Source organism: Amblyraja radiata, chromosome 15 (genome assembly GCF_010909765.2).
Source record: "Amblyraja radiata isolate CabotCenter1 chromosome 15, sAmbRad1.1.pri, whole genome shotgun sequence".
NCBI lineage: Eukaryota > Metazoa > Chordata > Chondrichthyes > Rajiformes > Rajidae > Amblyraja > Amblyraja radiata.
The window spans coordinates 10,874,481-10,899,399 of record NC_045970.1 but is presented as its reverse complement, the minus strand read 5'-3'; the positions used below and the strand labels follow the sequence as shown (position 1 = coordinate 10,899,399).

The 24,919-nt window shown below is 41.9% G+C and overlaps 1 protein-coding gene across 2 annotated transcripts in view; it reads left to right on the top strand.

The window, feature by feature from the left end:
- adgra1 (adhesion G protein-coupled receptor A1) overlaps positions 1 to 24,919 on the top strand; it is a 659,066-nt gene that overhangs the window by 608,202 nt on the left and 25,945 nt on the right. For both annotated transcript variants that reach the window (XM_033033639.1, XM_033033638.1), the window contains one exon: positions 5,721 to 5,844. In XM_033033639.1, the coding sequence (XP_032889530.1) occupies positions 5,721 to 5,844 (124 nt within the window). The remainder of the gene's footprint in view (positions 1 to 5,720; positions 5,845 to 24,919) is intronic.

The following is a 24,919-nucleotide window of genomic DNA, read 5'->3' as shown; positions in this document are numbered from 1 at the left end:
TCTCTGGCGCTGTAAGGCCGCAACTCTACTGCTGCGCCACCATGCCGCTTGATGTAGTGTAACATAATGGAATTCTTAGCAAAAATAAATCTGATGAATGAAAAAATAGTTGAGTGATAGAATGGTTGTTTTTCAGATTTGAGGGAGGTTTCTGGTGATGTTCCAGTGTTGGAACAATTGCTGATTCTTTTTGATATATTTTTTTATTAAAGGTAATCAATTACAATGCTTCAAACAACTTTATATCAAATTAATTCAATTTGCATTAAGTAAAACACTAGTAATACTTATCTACTATTTTTTTAGAAATAACGATAGAGAAAGAATAGAACAGTTATAAATCATTAAGAGAGTGATTAAATAATAATTTGATTATATATAACAAAGAAAAGAGAAACGAAAAAAAAAAAAAAAAAAAAAATTTTAGTAACCACAATATGTATTATTAATAACACTACTACAAGTGATAGTATCAATAAAGACATATATGTTAATTCCAATATAAAAATGAATTATTCTCACCAAATCCCACAGGGTGCACGCCGAGCTGTGTTGCCAAGAACAGCTACTTCTCTAAATACTGTATATATGGAGACCAACAATTGCTGATTCTGATGTAGGTTCATCACTGAGACTTGAGTTGGGATGGTGGGGAAAGATATTACTTTTGAAATCTGTGCAGGTAGCAACAACCTGGAAGGAGTGGGGAAAATGGTAATGAGGTTCAAGACGACAAGTGAAGGATTGGGGATTACAATGTTATCTATAAAGTTAAACATAGGAAAAGGTGACATGATGTACTTTAGCAGGTAGCTATACTTCTCATAACCTCCCCACTGCATATAAATGATCAGATTACTTGTCCAACGTCTGATAATGGATGAGCATACATTTCTGCCAGCTAACCACTAGTATCTTCAATCCCTGCCGTAAACTCTATGTCCAAGTAATCCATCCCGTTGGACACTGTCTGAAAGCTGAAAAGACGCTTCGGGCCATATATCCATTGCTATTGCTAACTTCCATCATATAAGATCTCCTGCCTTCCAGCACAACACGTCCTCTAATTTTTATACAAACTTTATTACCTTTGGTCCTGACTCGGTTCAGTTTAATTTATTGTCACGTGTCCCGAGGTACAGTGAAAAGCTTTTGTTACATGCTAACCAGTCAGCAGAAAGACAACACATGATTACAATCGAGCCATTTACAGTGTATAGATACATGATAAGGGAATAACGTTCAGTGCAAGGTAAGGCCACCAAAGTCCGATCAAGGATAGTCTAAGGGTCAGCAATGAGGTACATTTCAGCAGTTCAGCACTGCTCTTTGGTTGTGGTAGGATGATAACAGCTGGGAAGGAACTGTCCCTGAATCTGGACGTGTGCGTTTTCACACCTCTATACCTTTTGAGGGAGTGTCCAAGGTGTGACTCGTCCTTGATTATGCTGCTGGCCTTGCCGAGGCAGCGTGAGATATTAATGGAGGTTCTCGTGGTCTCCTGGCCTCCCTTCATCAACCTTCTCTCCAAGATCTCAAGTAATTCAAAATGCTGCTGGCCACTGTTCACCCCATGCCCCCAGCACCTTCCTGCCCACCACCACCGCCATCTTAACTCGAGGTACGTCGCATTCATCGACTAACCTTCATTTGATGACTTGCCTTACCTCCCAGCTAATCCCACAAAAGACACAGGGGCTCACATGCAGACATAAAAGATAGCATTTGCTGGAATCTTCAGAAAAACACAAAGTGCTGAAGTAACTCAGTGGATCAGGCAACATCTGTGGAAGGAAGTGGGCAGTCGTCATTTTGGGCCGCGATCATTCTTCAGACTCTTGGATTAGCGGGAGAACGCTACAAAAAAGAGAAGGAATAAGCTGAGCTCTAACTACTTCTCTTTTCCAGCTTTCAATCTCCATGCAAGCTCCCAGCATCAATCCCAACTGCCCTATTTTATCTTTTAATTTGACTGAATCTCTGCAAGTTATTCTTTCTCATACGTCATATCAGCTCTCTTTGGATTTTTTTTTCACTTGCTTGTTCTAAGGGGTAATTTACAGTAGCTAATTAACCTACCAGCATGTTGTTAAGATATTGAAAGAAGCCTTCACAGTCACATGGAGAATGGGCAAACTCCTCACAGCATCGGTGTCAGGATTCTGGAGTTGTGAGGCAGCACAGCTACCTGCTGGACAAACATGCCAGGCTGTTCCTTTTTGAGCAGAGAAATTGAGGGTTGCTTTTCAAGCAGTAAAAGCTAAAAATAAAAGCTGTTAAAATGTTCATGAAATGTTCAGAGCAAATACATCAAACATCTTTCCAGTGACTAAATCAAATTGTAGAAAATTGTGAGCACATGTTGAAGGCAATAAAATGCTGGAGCAACTCAGCAGGTCAGGCAGCACCCCTGGAGAACATGGTAGGTGATGTTTCGGGTTGAGATTCCTCTGGGAAGGTGACCTGACACAAAACATCATGTATCCATATTATCCAGGGATACTGCCTTATGCCCCTGTCCCACTTAGGAAACCTGAACGGAAACCTCTGGAGACTTTGCGCCCCACCCAAGGTTTCCGTGCAGTTCCCGGAGGTTTTTGTCAGTCTCCCTACCTGCTTCCACTACCTGCAACCTCCGGCAACCACCTGCAACCTCCGGGAACCGCACGGAAACGTTGGGTGGAGCGCAAAGTCTCCAGAATTTTCCGTTCAGGTTTCCTAAATGGGACAGGGGCATTACCCATTGAGTTATTCCAGCACATTGTGCCCTTTTTGTAAAAACGAGCATCTACAGTTTCGACATGTTTCAGGTGACTGGTAAAAGAATGAGTGGGAGCATGAATTGGAGTTTGATTGCACTGAAGGGCTTTGCCAGATGGTGATAGATTTCAAATGACAATGGGATGAATACATGTAGGAGGAGAAATGGTGTAGCGAGATAGAAAAAAAAACTGGAGTGGCATCACAAAGACGTGCCATAGATGTGATGGGTTAATTTGACACCAGCTATACAGCCACCTCAGGTTTTATGCGTGTTTGATTTATGCATTTTTGGAATAATGCACTTGTTTAATTAATCAGAGATTTAATTAATTTACGCGCTTGTATTTTTGAACTAATGCGCTCAGAATTGTGCCTGGCGGCATAGTTGCGTGCGATGCCTGGCAAGATACTGTACAGTAATAATAATGAATAATGGATGGGATTTATATAGCGCCTTTCTAATACTCAAGGCGCTTTACATCGCATTATTCATTCACTCCTCAGTCACACTCGGTGGTGGTAAGCTACTTCTGTAGCCACAGCTGCCCTGGGGCAGACTGACGGAAGCGTGGCTGCCAATCTGCGCCTACGGCCCCTCCGACCACCACCAATCACTCACACACATTCAAACACATTCACACACAGGCAAAGGTGGGTGAAGTGTCTTGCCCAAGGACACAACGACAGTATGCACTCCAAGCGGGATTCGAACCGGCTACCTTCCAGTTGCCAGCCGAACACTTAGCCCATTGTGCCATCTGTCGTCCCCAACACAGTGATACAACAGTGATGCCGTACAGCAAGCTGCCACTTACCGCTCTCAGTTTTTGTCTGCTACATATTTGCTTTGTTACGGTGACCTCCACTCCCAGCAGCCTCCCTCCTCAATCTGTGGAATTCATTGCCACAGAAGGCTGTGAAGGCCAAGTCAATGGATATTTTTTAAGGCAGTGATAGATAGATTCTTAATAAATACGGGTTATGGGGAGAAGGCAGGAGAATGGAGTTAGGAGGGAGAGATGGATCCGCCATGATAACGTGACAGAAAAAACGTGATGGGCCAAAAGGCCTAATTCTGCTCCTATCACTTATGACATAACCCTCCACCTATGCCTTCTTGGGCAAGCTGTCATCAATGTAAATGTTAGCCTTTACATTCAAAAAGAGATTTTAAATGCGCAATAGGTATACGCAAAATGCTGGAGTAACTCAGCGTGACAGGCAGCATCTCTGGAGAAAAGGAATGCATAATGTTCATTTAAAATGTCTTTACTGTCGCTTTTTATCCCTTTATTAACTGTTTTTTTTTCCATGTTAAGGAGTATGGTAAAATATTAATGGCAGCCATAAATGAACTATTATTGTGCGATGTAGACAGTATTATGTCTTTTCCCCTAACCTGTACCAATTGCATACATTCTTCTGGCAAACACATGTTTAATTTACGAATTTTTGAGATACATGCTGCTTTCAAGAACATTGAATGAGAGGTGGCTGTCCTGTTCATTGAATTCAACATCAAATACAACTGTAAAGTTATAACTATCAAATATTCATTTCTACCTTTGAGGTGCTTTGTGACAGACATTTTCAGAAGATATTTTCATGCATACAAAAGTATGCAAACACAATTTTTTTTCAAACTTTTGTCTTTACCTATATGTAGATTGTTAAATGGCAATGCTGCTTCCCTGTTATCAGTGAAATACAAATATTTCAAACCCCGGTTAATCAATAGTTACTGATTACTTGTTCCTCAACTCAAAACTTGTGGAGGAAGTCCATTAAGAGGTGAATTAAACAATTCTTAAAATCCTCAGATTGTTTTGTGTCTAACCGTTAACCACAGTGAATGCAATGGGATGGAGACTGGGTTACAAGATGGTTTCTCATTGTGCATTTCATCTTTGTGACAAGAGTTATTAATTGCAAGCAGTTTTTCTTTTCATATGGAGGACAGTGAACCTGATCATCTATTCAATACAATACAATACAATACAATACAATTCAATTTATTGTCATTTGGACCCCTTGAGGTCCAAACGAAATGTCGTTTCTGCAGCCATACATTACAAACAAATAGACCCAAGACACAACATAATTTACATAAACATCCATCACATTGCTGTGATGGAAGGCCAAAAAAACTTATCACCCCCCTGCACCCCCCCCCCCCCCCCCCCCGATGTCAGAGTCAAAGTCAAAGCCCCCGGCGGGCGATGGCGATTGTCCCGCGGCCATTAAAGCCACGCCGGGTGATGCAAGGTCGCACACCGGGTTCTTGATGTTAGAGCCCCCGGCGTGCGCTCGCAGTCCCACGGCCATTCCAAGCCGCGCGGGGCGGTGATGCAGGCCCCGCTCCAGGAGCTCTTCAACCCCGCAACTCGGGCGGGAGAAGTCGCCGTTGCGGGAGCCGTGAAAAGCGGACTTCCTCCAGGGACCCGCGGGCTCCCGGTGCCGCAGTCCGCCAAACCCGCAGTTGCAGCCTCCGAATCTCCGGGGGTCGGGTCGCAGCAGCGTCCACCACCGCTCCACCCGCTCTGGACTTGGCCAGCCCCGTGACGGTGAGGTGAGTAGTCGGCACCACAGCCCCCGGTCTTCCTGTTGGAGGCCGCTCCTCGTTGCAGCCCCAACGACAACGGAGACCCGACAAAGAAAAGGTCGGGTCTCCCGTGCAGGGAGAGATTTAAAAGTTACCCCCCCCACACCACCCCCACCCCCCCCACACACATACCCCAACAAAAAATAACAAAAACGACATAAAAACATAGACATAAAATAATAAAAACGCAGACGGACTGCAGAGGCCGCTGCTGACGAAAGTCGCGCCGCCCACCTGCTAGAAAGGACAATGTTATCAACCACCTGTAAATTTAGCATCAAAACACCCATTGTATTTCACTGATTTTGACAAAGGTATAAATATATCTGCATTACAAATGTTTCTCTTCTCACAGCACCATCCGCATTAACAGGAAAGGCTGGCATATGCTGCTGAATTTCTGTTTCCACATTGCCCTCACTTGTGCTGTCTACGCTGGAGGGATCAATCGCACAAAATACCCCATCATCTGTCAAGCTGTGAGTAGCATATTTTACTTTCCAGTTTGGGGAATCATTAAATTGGGGAATGAATGATAGAGCCTGTCAAAGTAACTCATTATCGGACAATCAAGGGCAAGCAAGTCTCCATTCTACTGTTCCGCACTTTCACTTGAATAAAATGCTTGATCTTTTATCGTGCACAAAATAGCATCAAGGGACCAATAGCCCGAGCTCAATATCTAATTTGAATGTATATTTTATTTATTTTTTGATTTTACTGGATAATCGCAAGAATCTGTGCACTGATTACTGCCATTTACATTCTCACTACCTGTGAACAGTTGTGTGACTATATATCGAATATTTAACAAGCATATGGAACCCAAAATATTTTCTGTCATTAGTTCATTAGTTCAAGCAAAATGAATGGCAATTTGTAAAATGAATTCCATAAAGAAATAGATCAGTTAATAAAAGGGTTAAAATTAGGGGAATAAAAAATGTGAATCACTGGTGCACCAATTGCATATTGTGTCTAAATTTAGATCCAATTGAAAGTAACACAGTACAATTGTTCCACTTAATTAAAATTGGCATTTCCCTGGATTATTCAGGGGCTTTACTGATAACTGCAAAAAGTAAGTTGACAGAAATTAGCATATTTAATTAACAAGGCTAGCATCCTTCCTGCAGCTGACTTGACCTGATAAGGACAAACAGAGCTGCTGCTGAACATTTCTTCCAGGAATATGGTTTGGAAGCACAGATAAGGTGAATAGCCACAGTCTGCATAGATAAAGTGAATAACCAGTCTTTTCCCCGGGGTAAGGAAGTCCACAACTAGTGGCTATAGAATTAAGGTGAGAGTGATTTTAAAGGGATCTGAGGGGCAATCTCTTCACAAAAAGAGTGGTCCGTATATGAAATGAGCTGCCTGAGGAAGTGGTAGAGGATGTATAATTACAACCTTACAACGGTTTGGATACATGCATACGAAGGGCTTGGAGGAATATGGACTAGGAGTAGGCAAGTGGGATTAGCTCAGTAAAACAACTTGTTCGGCATTGATGAGTTGGGTAGAAGAGTCTGTTTCCGTGCTGTAAAATGTAAAAAAATAATTTAAATAAATCAAATATTGGCCAACTGTGAATTTGATATAAACTTGGTAGGAAGGGAACACTTATTGCTCCAGTTTTAAGAGTAGGTTATCATTTAGATAATGGGAAATGCATGTCAATTTTTGCAACGCAGGCTATTATTATACACTGATTTGGTTTCCATATAGGGAATACATTTTCTGCAATAAATAATCTCAAACCTACAGAAGCACAAATATTATATTTGATCAGTTTGGCTTGCATTTTGGTGTGGTCGTTTTTGAACTATTCCTTATTTTAATCCTCAATTTTATGTCCTCTCAGTTAGCATTGATTTGATGTTTTGTCAACCGATGCTTTGTGGGCAATTTATGACAGTGGTCCATATATGTAATCAGCTGCTACCATTATTATGGTAAACACAGCACACATAAAGCCAAAAGCCAAACAATGTGATGTTATGAATGTAAAAATCGTCAATTTCGTTATGAATGTAAAAATCGTCAATCATTAAAAAATTGTCAATTTAGATAGAAGTTCTTTGCAAAATTGACTAGCACATATGATGGTTAATACATCTGTATATAAATAACATTATTACATCATTTTGCATTTTTTAAATGTTCCTCGTGCATATATGAAGTCAAATAAACTGAATATACTGTACACCAATTTCTTCTCTCCAGAGATTATGCCTGTCCCGCTGAGTTACTCCAACTTTTTGTGTTATCTTATAAATGATTGTCTTCTTTAAAATTGCATACTGCTCCCTTAACTTCACACTCAAAAGGAAACAATGATAATTGATTGAACCATGAAGCAAAGTGTTCCCTCAGGACTGTTATTGCAAATGATGTATCCTATCTTTGAAGTCATATGATTGGGATATGTTGAGCTTCATTATACTTAAGTATCCAGGATATTAAGTAGCCCTTGATTAACCCAGTAGTTCTAAAGATTTTAAACCAAATGCTGTGTTTCAGTCCAAGATAAATACAATTTAAAAGATAGTTACAGGAATTGTCAGTGATGCAGTTAATTTACAAATTCCCCATTTGCTTTTAGAACCTGCACTTAACCCCACAGGAAACTGAGATGAAAGTGGCCATCTTTCCCATCAGTGTGAATCCTGTATGAAATTAGTCTGCCCAAATTAAACCCAATTCTTGGGAAAGTGCGATCAGTACCATAAAATTATTCACAATTCTCATTTCGCACTGGGGGAAATTAGGGTGGCTGATGTTAGGCGTGAGAAATATAATACTGGTGTAATGGTGATATAGTTTGGAAGAACATTTGAAGCACACTGGTCTGGAAATTCAAATGTCTGCTTCATTCAATGCAATTCAATCCTATACACAATAGCTCAGTTCAGTTTACTTTATTGTCATGTGTACCGAGGTACAGTGGAAAGCTTTTGTTGCATGCTATCCAGTCAGCAGAAAGACAATACATGATTACAATTGAGTCATTTACAGTGTAGATATATGATAAGGGAAAATAACGTTTAGTACAAGGCAAAGCCAGCAAAGTCCAAACAAGGATAGTCCGAGGGTCACCAATGAGGTAGATAGTAGTTCAGCACTGCTCTCTGGTTGTGATAAGATGATTCAGTTGCCTGCGGGCATAGGATTGCCTGAAGCAAAACCTATTCTAAATTGAATTGCAGTACTTCTGAAATTCAACCACGCATTAGCAATTGTAAATCACTCTTGTGCTGTTGCATAAAATGTTATTAATCCCCTTTGATGCAACATTGCCCAGGAAAAGAGAGCATGCTGTTCCATCATGGACCTGCCATTAGCTCATTCTGAATCAGCCATCTTTTCATAGCACTGCTGCCAAAGATATCTGATTGAGTGGGTTCCCATCAAGCAAAGAAATCCTTATACGGATAAGTCCTATTCCAACTACTTATCTTTTATCCATCTGTCTTCCACCCAGCAATCATGGGTGTAACACTAACCCCTATTCCGAGATGATGATGCATTGTTCCCACTGTTTTAGCAACAAAGCTTTTCCATTCATGTCCTTCGCTTGTATATAACACCTCTCCAAAAACCTCCTAAAATTAAAAAGTATGCCAGTGAGTTTTTTGCAATCATTCAAGTTTGCAATGAGCGATCAATCCTGTGGCTTCTCTCCTTGCTCGCAATTATATGTCAAATGTGGATCTCCAAAACAGTAGTGGAACATGGTATGCAAGATGCTTTAGAGCAAGAGCAGTCTGATCATTATTAGCTCTGTCATCTAGACCTACAAATTTACCTGTCACACAGTGAGATGCTGAAGGTATGTGTATAGCTTGTCAATAATCACATGGGTCCCACAGAAAAAAATTGGTAGTGCCTTTGGCAGAGGGGAAGAGCTTTCCAGAGCTCAGGCCCTGGTCTGGGCTGGGAGAAAGGCAAGATTGGTTGGTGTTTCAATGGTGAAGTGAGACTTACACTGAGATCTAAAATCATTTTTTTTATTTGAACAATTGTGTAATTAATAAAAATCAACATGCTTAATTATCTTAGTTGGGATTGATGAGTGATTGATTGTGATATCAGAACCAGGGTGTCGTTAAGGTTATGAGAGTCAGTGTGGCAGTGAAGGTAGGCTTGATGAGTGCAAAAAGGTTTAAAGAAGGGCTCGCCTTGGTTGAGTTGCTGGCACTGTATCTGGGATGCACTCCAGAGAGTCTGTTTCATTAACACTGTTGCAGGTGAGCGTATCACAATGAAAAGCTGGTTCTTAAAGGAATACCAGAACAGATGCTCCACAGAAGCTTTTAATCGAGTTCCCAAAGCACTGGGCAGGTAATTATATTATTCCATGTGCAACTGATGGTTGTATTTTCAAGGATTTACAGCACATTTCATGCCAAATTTCATCTTGATAATGCTCATTTATTAATCTTCAGATGTAGAGATTTGAGAAGGCCGGATTTTCCGGTGCCCTCGGTTCTAGATTCTTTCTGGATTATCCATTTTTCCGGGCCAACAGAGGTCACATGATAATGAAATGACAATGCCGCCTTGGAGTGTTGTGTGCAGTTTTGCACAATCCACCTGGAGTACTGTTTTGGTCTCCAAATTTGAGGAAGGAAATTCTTGCTATTGAGGGAGTGCTGCGTAGGTTCACAAGATTAATTCCTGGGATGACAGGCCTGTCATATGTTGATAGAATGCAGTGGCTGGGCTTGTATACTCTGGAATTTAGAAGGATGAGAGGGAATCTTATCGGAACATATAAGATTATTAAGGTAGCAATGTTACAAAATTTGAGATTTTAAAAATCAAGTGTGTAATTTATCTCATCAGATAAAGCATAAAAAGAAGTTTAATTTGACACCTAATTCACTTTCATATCATATCAGAAAGCCCCTTAGAAAAGAAGTTAGAGAAGGAAGTAAAGAAAGAAAGTAGACCCTAGAAAAGAAGGAAAAAGAAAGGAGAAACAATCGCTCTATTATAACATTAACCTCCGCAGAAAGGGGACTACCAACCAAGTCTGTTTTTGTTGGGGGGTTTTTACCCCCCCGTTGCCAGATCCTGGCACCTTTTATTTATTTATTTATTTATTTATTTATTTTTTAAATTACTATTGCACCTTATGCTTGTAATAGTTCAAAAAACGTAGACCACGTCTTTTGGGAGTGGTCTGCTTTGCCTGCTAAGAGGAATCTCATCTCTTCCAGATGTAGTGTTTCAAACATATTTGATATCCACATTTTTATTGTTGGTGTAGGCGCATTTTTCCAGAATTTAAGTATGAGCTTTTTTCCAATTATTAGCCCGTAATTGAGTAAATTCTTCTGAAACACGTTTAGTTCAGGGTTACCTTCCGATATTCCAAAAATGATCCATTCTGGTTTTGGTACCAGTTTTATTTTAATTGATTTTGTAAAGAAGTCAAATATTTCATTCCAGAATTTTTGGATTTTTGTACAAAAAACAAAAGAATGCGCTATGGTAGCTTTAATATTATTGTAGTATATCCTGTAAGTCCATAACAGATGGGTAAATAAATTACAATTTCTAGCAATAAACCAAGTCTTTATGGAGAAGATCAGTTGCTAGCTGGTACATTGGCATATCATAATCAGCAGCATCATCATACTCCTCAGATTGTAATCAATAAGCAACTGTACACCTTGTTTTTCCTCAACTTTTCAATTTTGGCATTGTAAACTACATGTTTTTGCTCTTCAAACCACTCATGACATGCCTTTCTGCCCACTACTTTCCCATTAACAATGTCCTGTAAATTCCATTTCTTAAGAAAAGGATAATTTTTTTTAATAGCCTAAGTATCCAAATAATAATAATAATAATGGATGGGATTTATATAGCGCCTTTCTAATACTCAAGGCGCTTTACATCGCATTATTCATTCACTCCTCAGTCACACTCGGTGGTGGTAAGCTACTTCTGTAGCCACAGCTGCCCTGGGGCAGACTGACGGAAGCGTGGCTGCCAATCTGCGCCTACGGCCCCTCCGACCACCACCAGTCACTCACACACATTCACACACATTCACACACAGGCAAAGGTGGGTGAAGTGTCTTGCCCAAGGACACAACGACAGTATGCACTCCAAATGACAAACTAACCCATTCACACAAGAATTCACAATATAACATGATTTTTAAATCTCACTGTCATGAATTTATATCCCAGATGGAAGGAATTTAATGTTTAATTCCCATAAATTAAAAATCTTGAAACATCCACCCAAAATATAATCAAATTATTGTTTTTTGCACAATACATGTGACTCAAACTGTTGTGAATATTTAGTTTAAAAATAATGATCATGGAGAGAGAGAATCCACAAAATATAGACATTTAGACAGCTTATCTCCAAAAAAATGGGCATTTTAATCATCTTGCTTCTGGAACGCGATCGATTGGAACGTTGCATTTGCGGTGAATTTTAACTCCGTATCGGCAGGAAAAACACTGCCGGTTCATATGGGGCCCAAATCACATTTTCGCAACATAGATTAAAGCCATCCTAAGAAGCAAGATTATATGTGAAATAGACGACTTACACTTTATTTCGTCCCATTCTTGCGATCCGTCACATTGTAGGCGTTGAGGACGTTCGAAGTCGCATTTTATTTTAATCCAAACATTAAATTGTCCAGCGATTTAAAAACTTTTTTTTATTAAATATAGCGTGAACGGGAGGTGGATCGTTTTTTCTGCAGCAGCCAGCAGCCCGATAGGCAGTACAAAACGGCATTTTAATCCTGCCCACCCCCACCCCCCCCCCCTCTCAAAGGCACCAAAGTCGCGCACACGACCAGTGGCAGAACTTCAGCGCCGCTGAAGGTAGGTATTGTAACATCGCTAATTAAGGGTTTGGACATGCTAGAGGCAGGAAAAATGTTCCCGATGTTGGGGGAGTCAGAACCAAGCGCCACAGTTTAAGAATAAGGGGTAAGCCATTTAGAACCGAGATGAGGAAAAACCTTTTCACCCAGAGGGAGTAAGGAGATATGGCGAGAAGTCAGAAATGGGGTACTGATTTTGGAAGATCAGCCACGATCATATTGAATGCCGGTGCTGGTTCGAAGGGCCGAATGGCACACAAGGTGCACCAGCGAGTCCTTCTGCACCCAGGATCTAAGGACAACATGGAGAGGTGACATCGCGACCCTTCCTCAGACTGATTCAGTCAGCTGAGTTACTCCCGATGCACCAGCGAGCCTTTCTTCACCAGTTCACACGGCTGTTATTGTGGCTCACGTTGCAGCCACTGGCGACATCACTTACTTCGGGTCGCCACCACCTCCTTCCCCTCCCGGAGTCACTGACAAACTCCACCTTGAAAGCGGCAGCTGGTGAGAGGGGAGGGAGCTCCAGGGTGATGGTGGCAGCGGCCTGAAGAAAGCACTGTCCCTGGGGGCTACAATGTGATGCAACAACAGCCGTGTAAACCGGTGAAGAAAGGATCGCTGGTGCAGATCAACGGCAACGGTGCCTAATTTTAAAGTGAAACGATGCAAAGTGCTGGAGTAACTCAGCCGACTGAATCAGTCTCAGGAAAGGTCCAAGTTGCCCTGAGATCCTGACCCACTGAATTACTCCAGCACTTTGTGTACTGTCGGTGGGTTAAGAAGGGCTCCATGGCATGCCGGGAGTGGAGTAGAAATCCAGGGCTCTAAACGGCCAGGGAGACGGTGGGAGTCGGGGATGGGTCGGCAGGTCTGTCCGCTATATTTGATGTCTGTTCAAAGGTATTTTATTGTCACGTGTACCAATTAAGGTACAGTGAAACTCAAGGGGGTCGTTAAAACAAGGGGTTACTGTATTGTCTTTGCGAAACAGTTAGGTGGGAAGATTGAGAGCACAGGTGATTCTTTCACCATGGCGGTACACGACCAGAAAGAGCGCTCACCACGCACGACACTCAGGGAATTTCAACTGAGCTCTCGTAATTTTGTCCGGGCTATAGGGGTGGGCGGTTGCCGGAAAATCGGTGTTCAACCTGTTACTAAATATACAGATGAGGGCAATGTAGTGGATGTAGTCTACATGGACATCAGTAAGCCTTTGACAAGGTCTGACATGAAAGGCTAATTCAAAAGGATAAGAGACCATGTGATCCCCAGCAAATTGGATCCAATGTTGTTTGGTAATAGGAGAATAGAGTGAACGTGGAGGGTTGTTTGTATGGTCGGAAGCCTGTGACTTGTGATGTACCACGCAATTCAGTGGTGGGACCACACTCACTGTTTTCTGCATTAAAAACATTATCAAAGGAGTATGATGAGCAAGTTTGTCGATGATGAAAAAATTGGTGTTGTTGAAATAATAAGGATAGATTTAGGCTTCAGCATGATATCAATTGGTGAATAAATTGGGCAAACACTATCATATGGATTTTAATTGCAATAAATGTGAAGTGATGCATATTAAGAGGATGAATAAGGGTAAGGCAGATGCCATAAATGGCAGTGTCCACAGAAAGAGCTTGGTGAACTGGTTCATAGATCTCTAAAGGTAGTGAAGAAGGTCTACAGGATTTCTGTTTTCATTAGTGAAAATAAGACCATGAAGGCATGGTACCACTACCACTTAAAAATACTTTGGCTTGGCCACAGCTAGAGTATTGTGCACAGTTCTGCTCATCACATTATACAAGGAATATTGTACTGGAGAGGAGAATTAGCAGGGCGTTGTCTGGGAAGGAATGTTGCAATAAGGAAGAGAATCCTGATTGGCTGAATTTGTTTTCCATGGAGTGGGGGATGCTGAGGAGGAACATGATAGAGGTATACAAAATGATGATGGGAGAGACAGGGTTATGTCTTAAATCATGGGGCCTACTTTAAAGTGAGGAGTCAAAGGGTTAGATTCAGATTTAGATTCAGATGAGGTTATTCTCATCTACACCGAGGTGCAGTGAAATTCTTGATGTGCATGAGGCTCATAGAGTACACAATGTACGTGAAAATGATAAAAAAACAACAGAAAATACAATGACGAATGCAAAACAGCTGAATGGTGCAAAATCTGTCGTGCAATCTAAAGTAGTGCAACATGATAATGATGTGCAATAGCGGAATTATGGAGAGAAGGTAGAATTAAGGGTAGATGGCAGCACCTCCAGAAAGGGGGGGGGGGGGGGTGAAACAGTTGATTGGTTCAGGAGTCTGATAAGAGTTGGGAAGAAGCTGTTCTTAAGTGCTGATGTTTGGGCATCTTACTGTTCTTAAGTCCAGATGTCTGGGGCAAATTACAGATGGTAATGACGAAAGAATAATTAGGATTAGGCACATAGGGATGGTGTCAAAGATGCAATGTTGGAGTGAGCATGGGCAGCATAGAAGACCAAGCCACTTCCTTTGCCAGGAACACCTACATTGTGTTTTAACATGCTCAGGGCCATGTGTGCTATACAGTTACAAAAGGGATATTACTCAGTGCACTAATCAAACTTTAGTAATCCAACTCTTCATGGGAGGGGAAGAGGCTCAAGGGATGTGGGACTATTGAAGCGAGGTTGTGCACATCATTTTTTTGTACAATCACATTGGGACCTTTTACAGAATGGAGCACCTGCCCCCCTCACATTTTAAAAGATTGTGTAGCCTTGAATAATCTCAAATTACTTTACAACAGTGAAGAAGGCCACTCAGTCTATGCCAGTTTTCAGAGCAACCCCATCATTTTAATTCCCACATATTATTTCCTGTTATCTTTTCTCTTACACACGTGCATTAAACCTCCCTTTTTGATGTACCTACCTCTCACCCACAGAGTCATAGAGGCAAACAGCATGTAAACAAGCCTTCGGCCCATAACTGACCAAGATGCTCCATCTATGTGCCATACACGTGTTTGGCCTATACCCCTCTACACCATTTCCAGGGATGTAACTGTCCAATTGTGTTTTTTAAATGGTGTTATTGTGCCTGCCTCAATTACTTCCTCTGGCAGTTCATTTCATATATACACCACCCTCTGTATGAAAAGGTAATCCACATGATTCCTATTAAATCTTTCCCCTATCACCTTAAACCTATCCACTGTAGTTCTTGATTCCCTAGGTAAAAGACTGAGCATTCACCCAATCAATTCCCCTCATGATGTTATACACCTCTATAAGATCAGCCTCCTATGTTCCAAACAATAAAGTCCTGGCTTGCCCAACCTCTCTTTGTAGTTCAGGCCATCGAGAACTTCACACTAGTAAATCTTCTGTGCACTCTTTCCAGCTCAATGACATCTTCCTTATATAATTTGCAGTAATATACAATGGCCAATTTATCTAGCAACCTAGCAAATGTAGGCCCCATGACAAATCCATGCAGTCACAGAGAAACCTGTAACATCCATGCGAACAGAAGCAGGGGTTAGATTAGAACTCGAGTGGTTGTTGTAGTGTGTTGGATAGTGTTAATGTGCAGGGATCGCTGGTCAGTGCAGACTCAGTGGGCCGAAGGGCCTGTTTCCGCACTGCAGTTCTAAACCAAACTAAAAACTGAAGTTAAATGTTGATGAATGTAAACATAAAATCATCATTATGCATTTCTAAACAAATATAATAGGAAAAGATTTCACAATCTAGCGCAGATTATTGTTTACATGTAATTAAAGGTAGCAGTTTTTCATCCATTTTAATCTCCAGAATGAGAAAATACCACCTACGAGGAATGTTGCAGCAATTTGCCAAAGCCTGTTTGACAACACCTCCCAAACCCAAATCGTTGAATGCCCCAAAGCATTAATGGCATAAGATAAATGAGAATAGCACTTTAGGAGGTTCCCCTCCAGGTTATACAACATAATGCCTTAGAAATAGATTACTCATTTATCCTTGTCAATTGGTCAAAATCCTGAACTACCTACCTTGTAGCATTGTGAAGGTCCTTGCATGCCATGTGCTAAATCAGTTGAAGTGGATGGACATCAGGAGACCTTTCGAAGGGCATTTAGAGGTGGGCCTTTTAATGCTGAGTTTTCCTGAAGTGCTCACTTTCTATCAAACAGTCTTGAATGTTGATATGCAGATATCAGAAGAAACTTATTTGAAGACCCTGGTGCAAAAAATTCATAACCTTCTGGACCATTTGCATGAAATTAGGTGCAGGAGTAGGCCATTCGGCCCTTCGAGCCAGCACCACATTTCAATGAATAACCCGCTCATGCTCTTAATTTGTGTGTAAAATACAGCATGGAGTTTCCCCGTAAATGACAACAGTGTCCTTCTGATAGCCTGACCAGTATTTATGTCTCAACCAACATCACTGAAAGGTATTAAGAAATAAAGATAGAAGATGCTGGAAACAATCAACGGATCAGGCAACAGCTGTTGAAAGAAAGGTGGCGCAGCAGAAGAGTTGCTGTTTCACAGCGCCAGATATCGGGGTTCGAACTTGACTACGGGTGCCATCAGTACAGAGTTTGACGATCTCCTCGTGACCTACATGGGTTTTCTCCGGGAGCTCCGGTTTCCTCTCAACCTCCAAAGACTTACAGGTTTGTAGGCTAATTGGCGTGATAAATTTGTAAATTGTCCCTAGTGTGTCTAGGATAGTGTTAGTGTGCGGGGACCGCTGGTCGGCATGGACTCGGTGGGCCAAAGGGTCTGTTTCCGCACTGTATCTCTAAACTAAACTATACTAATACTAATTATATACTAAAACTGTGTGTGTGTGCGTGCACGTGCGTGCGTGTGTGCCAGATTCGGCCTTTGATTCCTTGGTCCGCCAGCACTCCATCATGAAACTCCGTCATTTTTTCCATGTCGCTAGCTCATTCAATTTTGCACTCCTCAAAACATTTATGTACTCATGTTTTAATAAAATCCTCCACCCCCCCCCCCCCCCCCCCACCACTCACTCATTTTGTCGCCCCCGCTGGCCAGCTACCATAACAGCTGCTGTCGCCCGCCTCTGCTCCAAAAACACCAACATTTTTCCCTGCCGCTGGTGCCCGGCCCGGCTATGTCACGCTGCCTCAAGCCAAAGATCGCATCTTCAACTGATGCTTTTCCAGCAGCGGGGGAACAGCCAGCGCGACAGAGCCAGCTTCTCAGAAGTGCCGAAGATGCGAGGCCTCACACTCTCTAACCGCCGCTTTCACTGACTTCATTCCATAGCGAGTTCAATTCGGAAACATCACCCTCCTCCCTCCCCCTGCCCCCCTCCCTTCCTCCCCCCTCCCCTGCCCCCCTCCCCGGGGGGGTCGGAAGCACGTTCGGGGACCAGACCCAACGGGTCTGCACTTGGTCTAGTACTAAACTATTGGAGACTATCATCGGAACACAAATAGCTCTGATGAAGAGTGCATGAATTGAAATTGGACAAAGTCAGCATGGATTTATGAAAGGTAAATCATGTCTGACGAATCTTATAGAATTTTTCGAGGATGTAACTAGTAGAGTGGATAAGGGAGAACCAGTGGATGTGTTATATCTGGGCTTTCAGAAGGCTTTCGACAAGGTCCCACATAAGAGATTAGTATGCAAACTTAAAGCACACGGTATTGGGGGGTTCAGTATTGATGTGGATAGAGAACTGGCTGGCAGACAGGAAACAAAGAGTAGGAGTAAACGGGTCCTTTTCACAATGGCAGGCAGTGACTAATGGGGTACCGCAAGGCACAGTGCTGGGACCCCAGCTATTTACAATATATATTAATGATTTGGACGAGGGAATTGATTGCAACATCTCCAAGTTTGCGGATGACACGAAGCTGGGGGGTAGTGTTAGCTGTGAGGAGGATGCTAGGAAGCTACAAGGTGACTTGGATAGGTTGGGTGAGTGGGCAAATGCATGGCAGATGCAGTATAATGTGGATAAATGTGAGGTTATTCACTTTGGTGGCAAGAACAGGAAAATAGACTATTATCTGAATGGTGGCCGATTAGGAAAAGGGGAGATGCAACGAGACCTGGGTGTCGTGGTACACCAGTCATTGAAAGTAGGCATGCAGGTGCAGCAGGCAGTGAAGAAAGCGAATGGTATGTTAGCATTCATAGCAAAAGGATTTGAATATAGGAGCAGGGAGGTTCTACTGCAGTTGTACAGGGCCTTGGTGAGACCACACCTGGAGTGTTGCGTACAGTTTTGGTGCCCTAATCTGAGGAAAGACTGGATAGACTTGGCTTGTACTCGCTAGAATTTAGAAGATTGAGGGGGGATCTTATAGAAACTTACAAAATTCTTAAGGGGTTGGACAGGCTAGATGCAGGAAGATTGTTCCCGATGTTGGGGAAGTCCAGAACAAGGGGTCACAGTTTAAGGATAAGGGGGAAGTCTTTTAGGATCGAGATGATAAAAAAAAAATTTCACGCAGAGTGGGAATCTGGGAATTCTCTGCCACAGAGGGTGGTTGAGGCCAGTTCATTGGGTATATTTAAGAGGGAGTTAGATATGGCCCTTGTGGCTAAAGGGATCAGGTGGTATGGAGAGAAGTCAGGTACAGGATACTGAGTTGGATGATCAGCCATGATCATATTGAATGGTGGTGCAGGCTCGCAGGGCCGAATGGCCTACTCCTGCACCCATTTTCTATGTTTCTATGAAATGCTAACTCTGCTTCTCTTTCCATAAATACTTCCGGACCAGCATTTTCTATTTTATCTCAGATTTCCAACGTCTTAAATATTTCTTATTTTCATTTGAATGGGATTATCTAATCGGCCGTTTCATTGATATTTACAGCCATTACCTGCTACCATATTTCTTCTCAGCAAGTTGCTGGATGTAAATATTACCAATGATCTATCCCGGTCCAATCGTATTGATGCTATGGCATAGAAAGCACACCACTTCTTCAGGAGACAATGGAAATTTGGGGAAATTTTGACCCGTCTGAAGAAGGGTCTCGACCTGAAACATAACCCATTCCTTCTCTCCAAATGCTGCCTGTCCCGCTGAGTTACTTCAGCATTTTGTGTCTATCTTCAAGGAAATTTGGCGTGCCTGCAATGACTTTTACCAACTTTGTGGAAAGCATCCTATCAGGATGCATCACAACATGGTTTGTGAAATCTGTCCCAGACCACAAAAATTGCAGAGTTGTGGATGCAGTCCAGTCCATCACACAAACTAGCCTTTCCCCGAATTAACACCATATACACATCACATTGCCTCGTAAAAGCAGCCAACATAATCAACATAATACACTCCACACATTCACTCTTATCCCCTCTCCCATCAGGCATAAGATACAAAAGAACAAAGCATCAGATTCAGAAGAGGCAACATAGCCGCTGTTATGGACCTCTCATACGCTAGAACTGTAACCCTGATCTCTCAGCCTTCCTCATGGTGGCCCTTGCACTTTCTCTGGAGCGATAACACAGTGGCACTTATTCTGCACTCTGGTTATTTTTCTCTTTGCACTACCTTTTGGACGTGTATGGACCAATTGTACTCATATATGTTATGAATTTACTGGATAAAATGCTAGACAACATTTTTCACTGTATGTCTGTACGTGTGACAATAATAAACCAATATCAATACCAATTTGAATCTCAGTTATGGCTTAAAGCAGCAAATTGCCCTTTGGCATGCTTTTATATACCAGATCTTTTAAAGTCATTTGTCATGATCAATTGTGCCATCCTCCTCAGATGCCCCTCTTTTATCAAGCTCTATAGAACTGTGGTGACCTAGTTCCATTCCTTCTAATACCAATACATTTCCTGCAATGGTTTCTCTTCCAGTCCTGGACTATTTTTCCAGATTCCTCCAGGGATCTAACCTGTATTTATTGATTTATTTTATATTGTTGTTTGAGGCATTGTGTTACTCCCATGTGTGCGCTGCATCTGAATCTTTTTCTCTGGTATTTATCTCAACCTGTAAACATTCCTGTACTGCCAGACATCTTTTCCTGCATCAGGTCATATATGATATGGTTTCCTCCAGCTCTCTCAAAAAAAGAATGCCTTGACATTAAACTTTTTAATTGATATTATAACACTCTCTGGCTAATACGTCACATTGAACAATGGATTATAATCTTGGCATCTTGTTTATCTCAATCTGTATTTTATTAATTTAGTTTAGAGATACAGCGTGGAAACAGGCCCTTCGGCCCACCGAGCCAGCACGGACCAGTGATCCCCACACGATAACACTACTGTACACACACTAGGGAAATTTACATTTATACCAAGCCAATTAACCTACAAACATATACGTCTTTGGAGTGTGGTAGGAAATGGAAGATCGCAGTGAAAACCCAGGCAGGTCATGGGGAGAATTTACAAACTCGGTACAGACAAGCACCCGTAGTCAGGATTGAACCGGGGTTTATGGCACTGTAAGGCAGTAACTTTTCTAGAACTAATCGCTGCCACTTCCATGGCGCTACCCACCTCAACTCGTGAGTTAATGAATCGTATGTCCTTCATTCTTCCAGGGTCTTGTGTTTTTCAGAACCACCTTATTGGCTCCCCATTCATCCCTCTCCATGAATTCTACCTTATGATGTTTCTAGCCTGAGCAGTGAAAGATCATTGAATGGTCTTCGTATTGTTAAGATTTAATATTATAGTGGTTTATTATCGTCATGTGCAGTGAGCTGCAGTGAAAAAACATTGTTCCCTAACAAATTACACCTTACGTTAGTACTATCAACCATATACGAGCGCATTAGGTAGTGCAAAAGAGAAAGGAAACAAAGTGCAGAATATAGAGTTACAGCATCGCAGATGAGGTGTCCAGTCATGAGTCTGAAAACAAGCTGTTCCTGAATCTGGTGCTACATGCTTTCATATTTTTATACCATCTCCCAAATTGGGGATGGGAGTAAGGTAGTGACCTTTGATTATGTAGGCTGCCTTACCAAGACAGCTTGAAGTGTAGATGGAGATGGGAGGGATGGTGGGCTGATATGCATAATAGACTGTGCTGCATCGAACTGTCTGCAATTTCCTGTTGCCTTGTGCAGAGCGGCAGCCCAACCAAGTTGTGATGCAGCACAATAGAATGCTTTCGATAGTGCATCTGTAGAGATGTCATCATACACCTTTCCCTTCTTCCAGCACCATCTGTAAACATTTGTCTCTTTTAAAATGCTGCAAATATCAAAATTATAGCTGTCAGATTATATGTGTACCAGAACCACATTATTCCCAAAAGCCATTATGTCCACCCCAAGACGAATCTTTAACAAATCTTTCATCAATAAATAGATTCAGCAAGCATCCTTGGGAAATTAACACAATATTGACACCATAAATAGTGAACAATAAATGATGGCCTTCCCACATGAACCCATAAAATGAATTTAAAATATTAAGCAATATTTTAATTATAAACCTCAATGTGGACATGTATTTATTAAACTATTATTTTATGGCTAGTAAAATGAATAATTCTGAAAATGATATCAATTTCACAAAATTTCAAACATAAGTGAATATGTTGAATGTGAAGAAAGACCAGCCCCTAAAAACCTTTTTTTCAGTCAAATTGTTACATAATCAGAAATCCTTTTGTCTTATTTTTAGCAGAATTTATAATGTAGCTGCAACATAGCAGTATAATTAAGTACAGTAAATCCTCAATTTAACAGAACCCTTTTAACAGATTTCAGATATAGCAGACGGACCTGCTGATGCCATCCTCGGCTCCCACCGCCCCCCCAGCCGCATACAGCCCAACACAACTCCTGAATCGCAAAGTGCACCAGCGAGCCCTTCTTCACCCACTGCAGGGTTCAGTTAATGTGGCTGCTGTTGTGGCTCATGTTTGGCCCTTGGGGACAGTGCTTTCTTCAGGCCGCTGCCACCGACAGAATGCCCTTGGTCACCATGGGGCTCCATCCCTCTCACCAGCTGCCGCTTCTTCCTGTTGACCGTCGCATTTTTCACTCCCCGCTCCACCGCTACTGCCTCCTTCTCCCGTCGCTCTGTTCACTCGGCCTCTCCCCACCCCACCCCACCGACACCACCGCCTCATCCTCCTCTTGCCCGGAGTCACCAACAAATTCTGCCTTGGAACATGTCAGCGACTGTGAACTAGAAGGAGGAGGAGGAGGTGGCGGTGGTAAAGAAACAGACAAAGCAACAGCCGACAGGATGAGACGGCAGATGGTGAGAGGGGAGGGAGCCCCATGGTGACTGAGAGCATCCTGTCATTGGTAGCGGCCTGAAGAAAGAGTTGGGGTCCAGGGGATACAACGTGAGCAGCACCAACAGAAGCATCAACTGGACCATGGGGCAGCCAGTGAAGAAGGGATCGCTCATGCAGACCAGTGGCATTGGGACCTAGTTTTAAGGTGAAACTACACAAAGTGCTGGAGTAACTCACAGATTGATTCAGTCTGAAGAAGGGTCCTGACATTCACTTATCCATATTCTCCAGAGATGCTGTCTGAGCTGCTGATTTATTCCAGCACTTTGTGTTCTATTGTGCATTAACCATTATCTGCAGTTCTTTGTTTCAACTACATACAATTATAATACCTTACTTGGTTATAGCAGACAATCAGCAATAACGGACACCACTCCTCAGGGTTCGTTATAACGAGGGTTTATGGTAGTTGTGTAAATCCATAAAAAGACAAGGGCAAATCCAAACATTCCACCTCATTAAGACACCAAAAACAATTAGTCCAATTCTGCTTCCATCGGAAAATTGGCATTTAATATAAACATGCTTGAGAATAAGGAGCAGTAATATACTATGTGATTCCCTGAAGGTTGCTTATTCATTTGGGAAAGTTATAGCTGCACTTTTACATCAATTCTGCTTCCTGCCCAATTCAATTATCCTTTGATTCCTTATGCCCCTGTCCCACTTAGGAAACCTGAATGGAAACCTCTGGAGACTTTGCGCCCCACCCAAGGTTTCCGTGCGGTTCCTGGAGGTTGCAGGTGGTTGCCGGAGGTTGCAGGTAGTGGAAGCAGGTAGGGAGACTGACAAAAACCTCCGGGAACCGCACGGAAACCTTGGGTGGGGCGCAAAGTCTCCAGAGGTTTCCGTTCAGGTTTCCTAAGTGGGACAGGGGCATTTGGGACCTGTCCCACTTAGGCGATCTTTTAGGCGACTACAGGCGATTTGGCTGTCACCACATGGTTGCCGGGGTATCGACTGTCTGGTCGTGTGCAGTCTCCTCAGTCGCCCAACGAGTCGTAGCGTTTTTCTGGTTGCTGCTGGATTTTGAAATGATCAACAAAATCTGGCATCTCCTTCATCCAACTTGCTATGGCATTTCAAGGCCTCTTTTGGTTCTCTTAATTCCCTGCTCAAGATCTTTCCCGCATTCTTTACATTCCTCAGCGGCTCTGTCTGAATTCATCTTCCTAAACGGTATATGTGCTTCCTTCTTCTTTTTGGCGAAATGTACAAGCAGCCTTGTCAGCCAAGGTTTACATACCTTGCCCACAGTTGTCCCCCCACCTAACTGAAACATGCCAATCCTGAACTCAGATCAAGTGGTCTTTAAACAACTCCCACATGTCGAGAATATATTTTAAATGATCGCATATGGATGGTAATTGGCCGCAGTTTGCCATTCATGCAAGCAACATACATGTCTCGAAAATCCGATATTTCAAAGTATTTTTATATAATTTGATTAGGAATTTATTCACTATGGTTTAACCAAAAATCGGGTTTGGTTCCTTGAGTCATTTATCTCATTCACAACCATTAAAATCCATATATTTTGAAAGAGTTGAGTCATATTATTTAGTATCTGTGTTTATATCCATGTAATGCAGAGTTTGTAAATGCACCCTTTAAGGAGAAACAAAATATATAATAACCAAGGGACATAGTCTAAATGAAAGCAGACCATGACATACAGTAATTCAGTCTTTATTTTCATCAAACAAACTTTGCTCTATGTCCACACATGTTTTCAATTAAGAATCCCTGATTGCCTAAAGCAATTCTCCTACTTTTGAGAGTATTCTGACGGATTTTAGCTAACTGTCAGGAGATAACAAGGAAAGAATTGACATGGGTGGTGCTGATTGACGTTTCTTTGCCAAATGTCTTTGGAAAGTGTGATCATTATCTATCTCTGATAGTCATGTAACAACATTTTTCAGACCATTTAGTTAAAACATACAATTGGCTCCAGATTTCCTACATGTTTTATAGATCTAATATCAATGAATCCAACCTGCTGACAGGAACCATTCAGAGTTATTTTGAGCTCTTTATGATAATTTGTTCCACATTCTTATCAACCTTCTATTATTTTAATTTCCCATTCATATTTGTCTGTCTATTTAAATGCCTTTACAATGGTCATGAGTGTCACATTGTCAATTATTCCAAGTTAATCTTGTGACACTCTGTGGAAATTATATTCCATCATTAGATCATCATAATCACATAATGCTATTGACTAATCACCACTCTATTAATCTTCTACTCTAAGCCTTTTACCTATCCTGCTCTGTATTCAATACAAACTTTCCATTAATTCTTTAGCTCTGTTGCCCTTTCTTTGCTTTCGATAGACAGAAAATGCTGGAGTAACTCAGCGGGACAGGCAGCATCTCTGGATAGAAGGAATGGGTGACGTTGCGGGTCG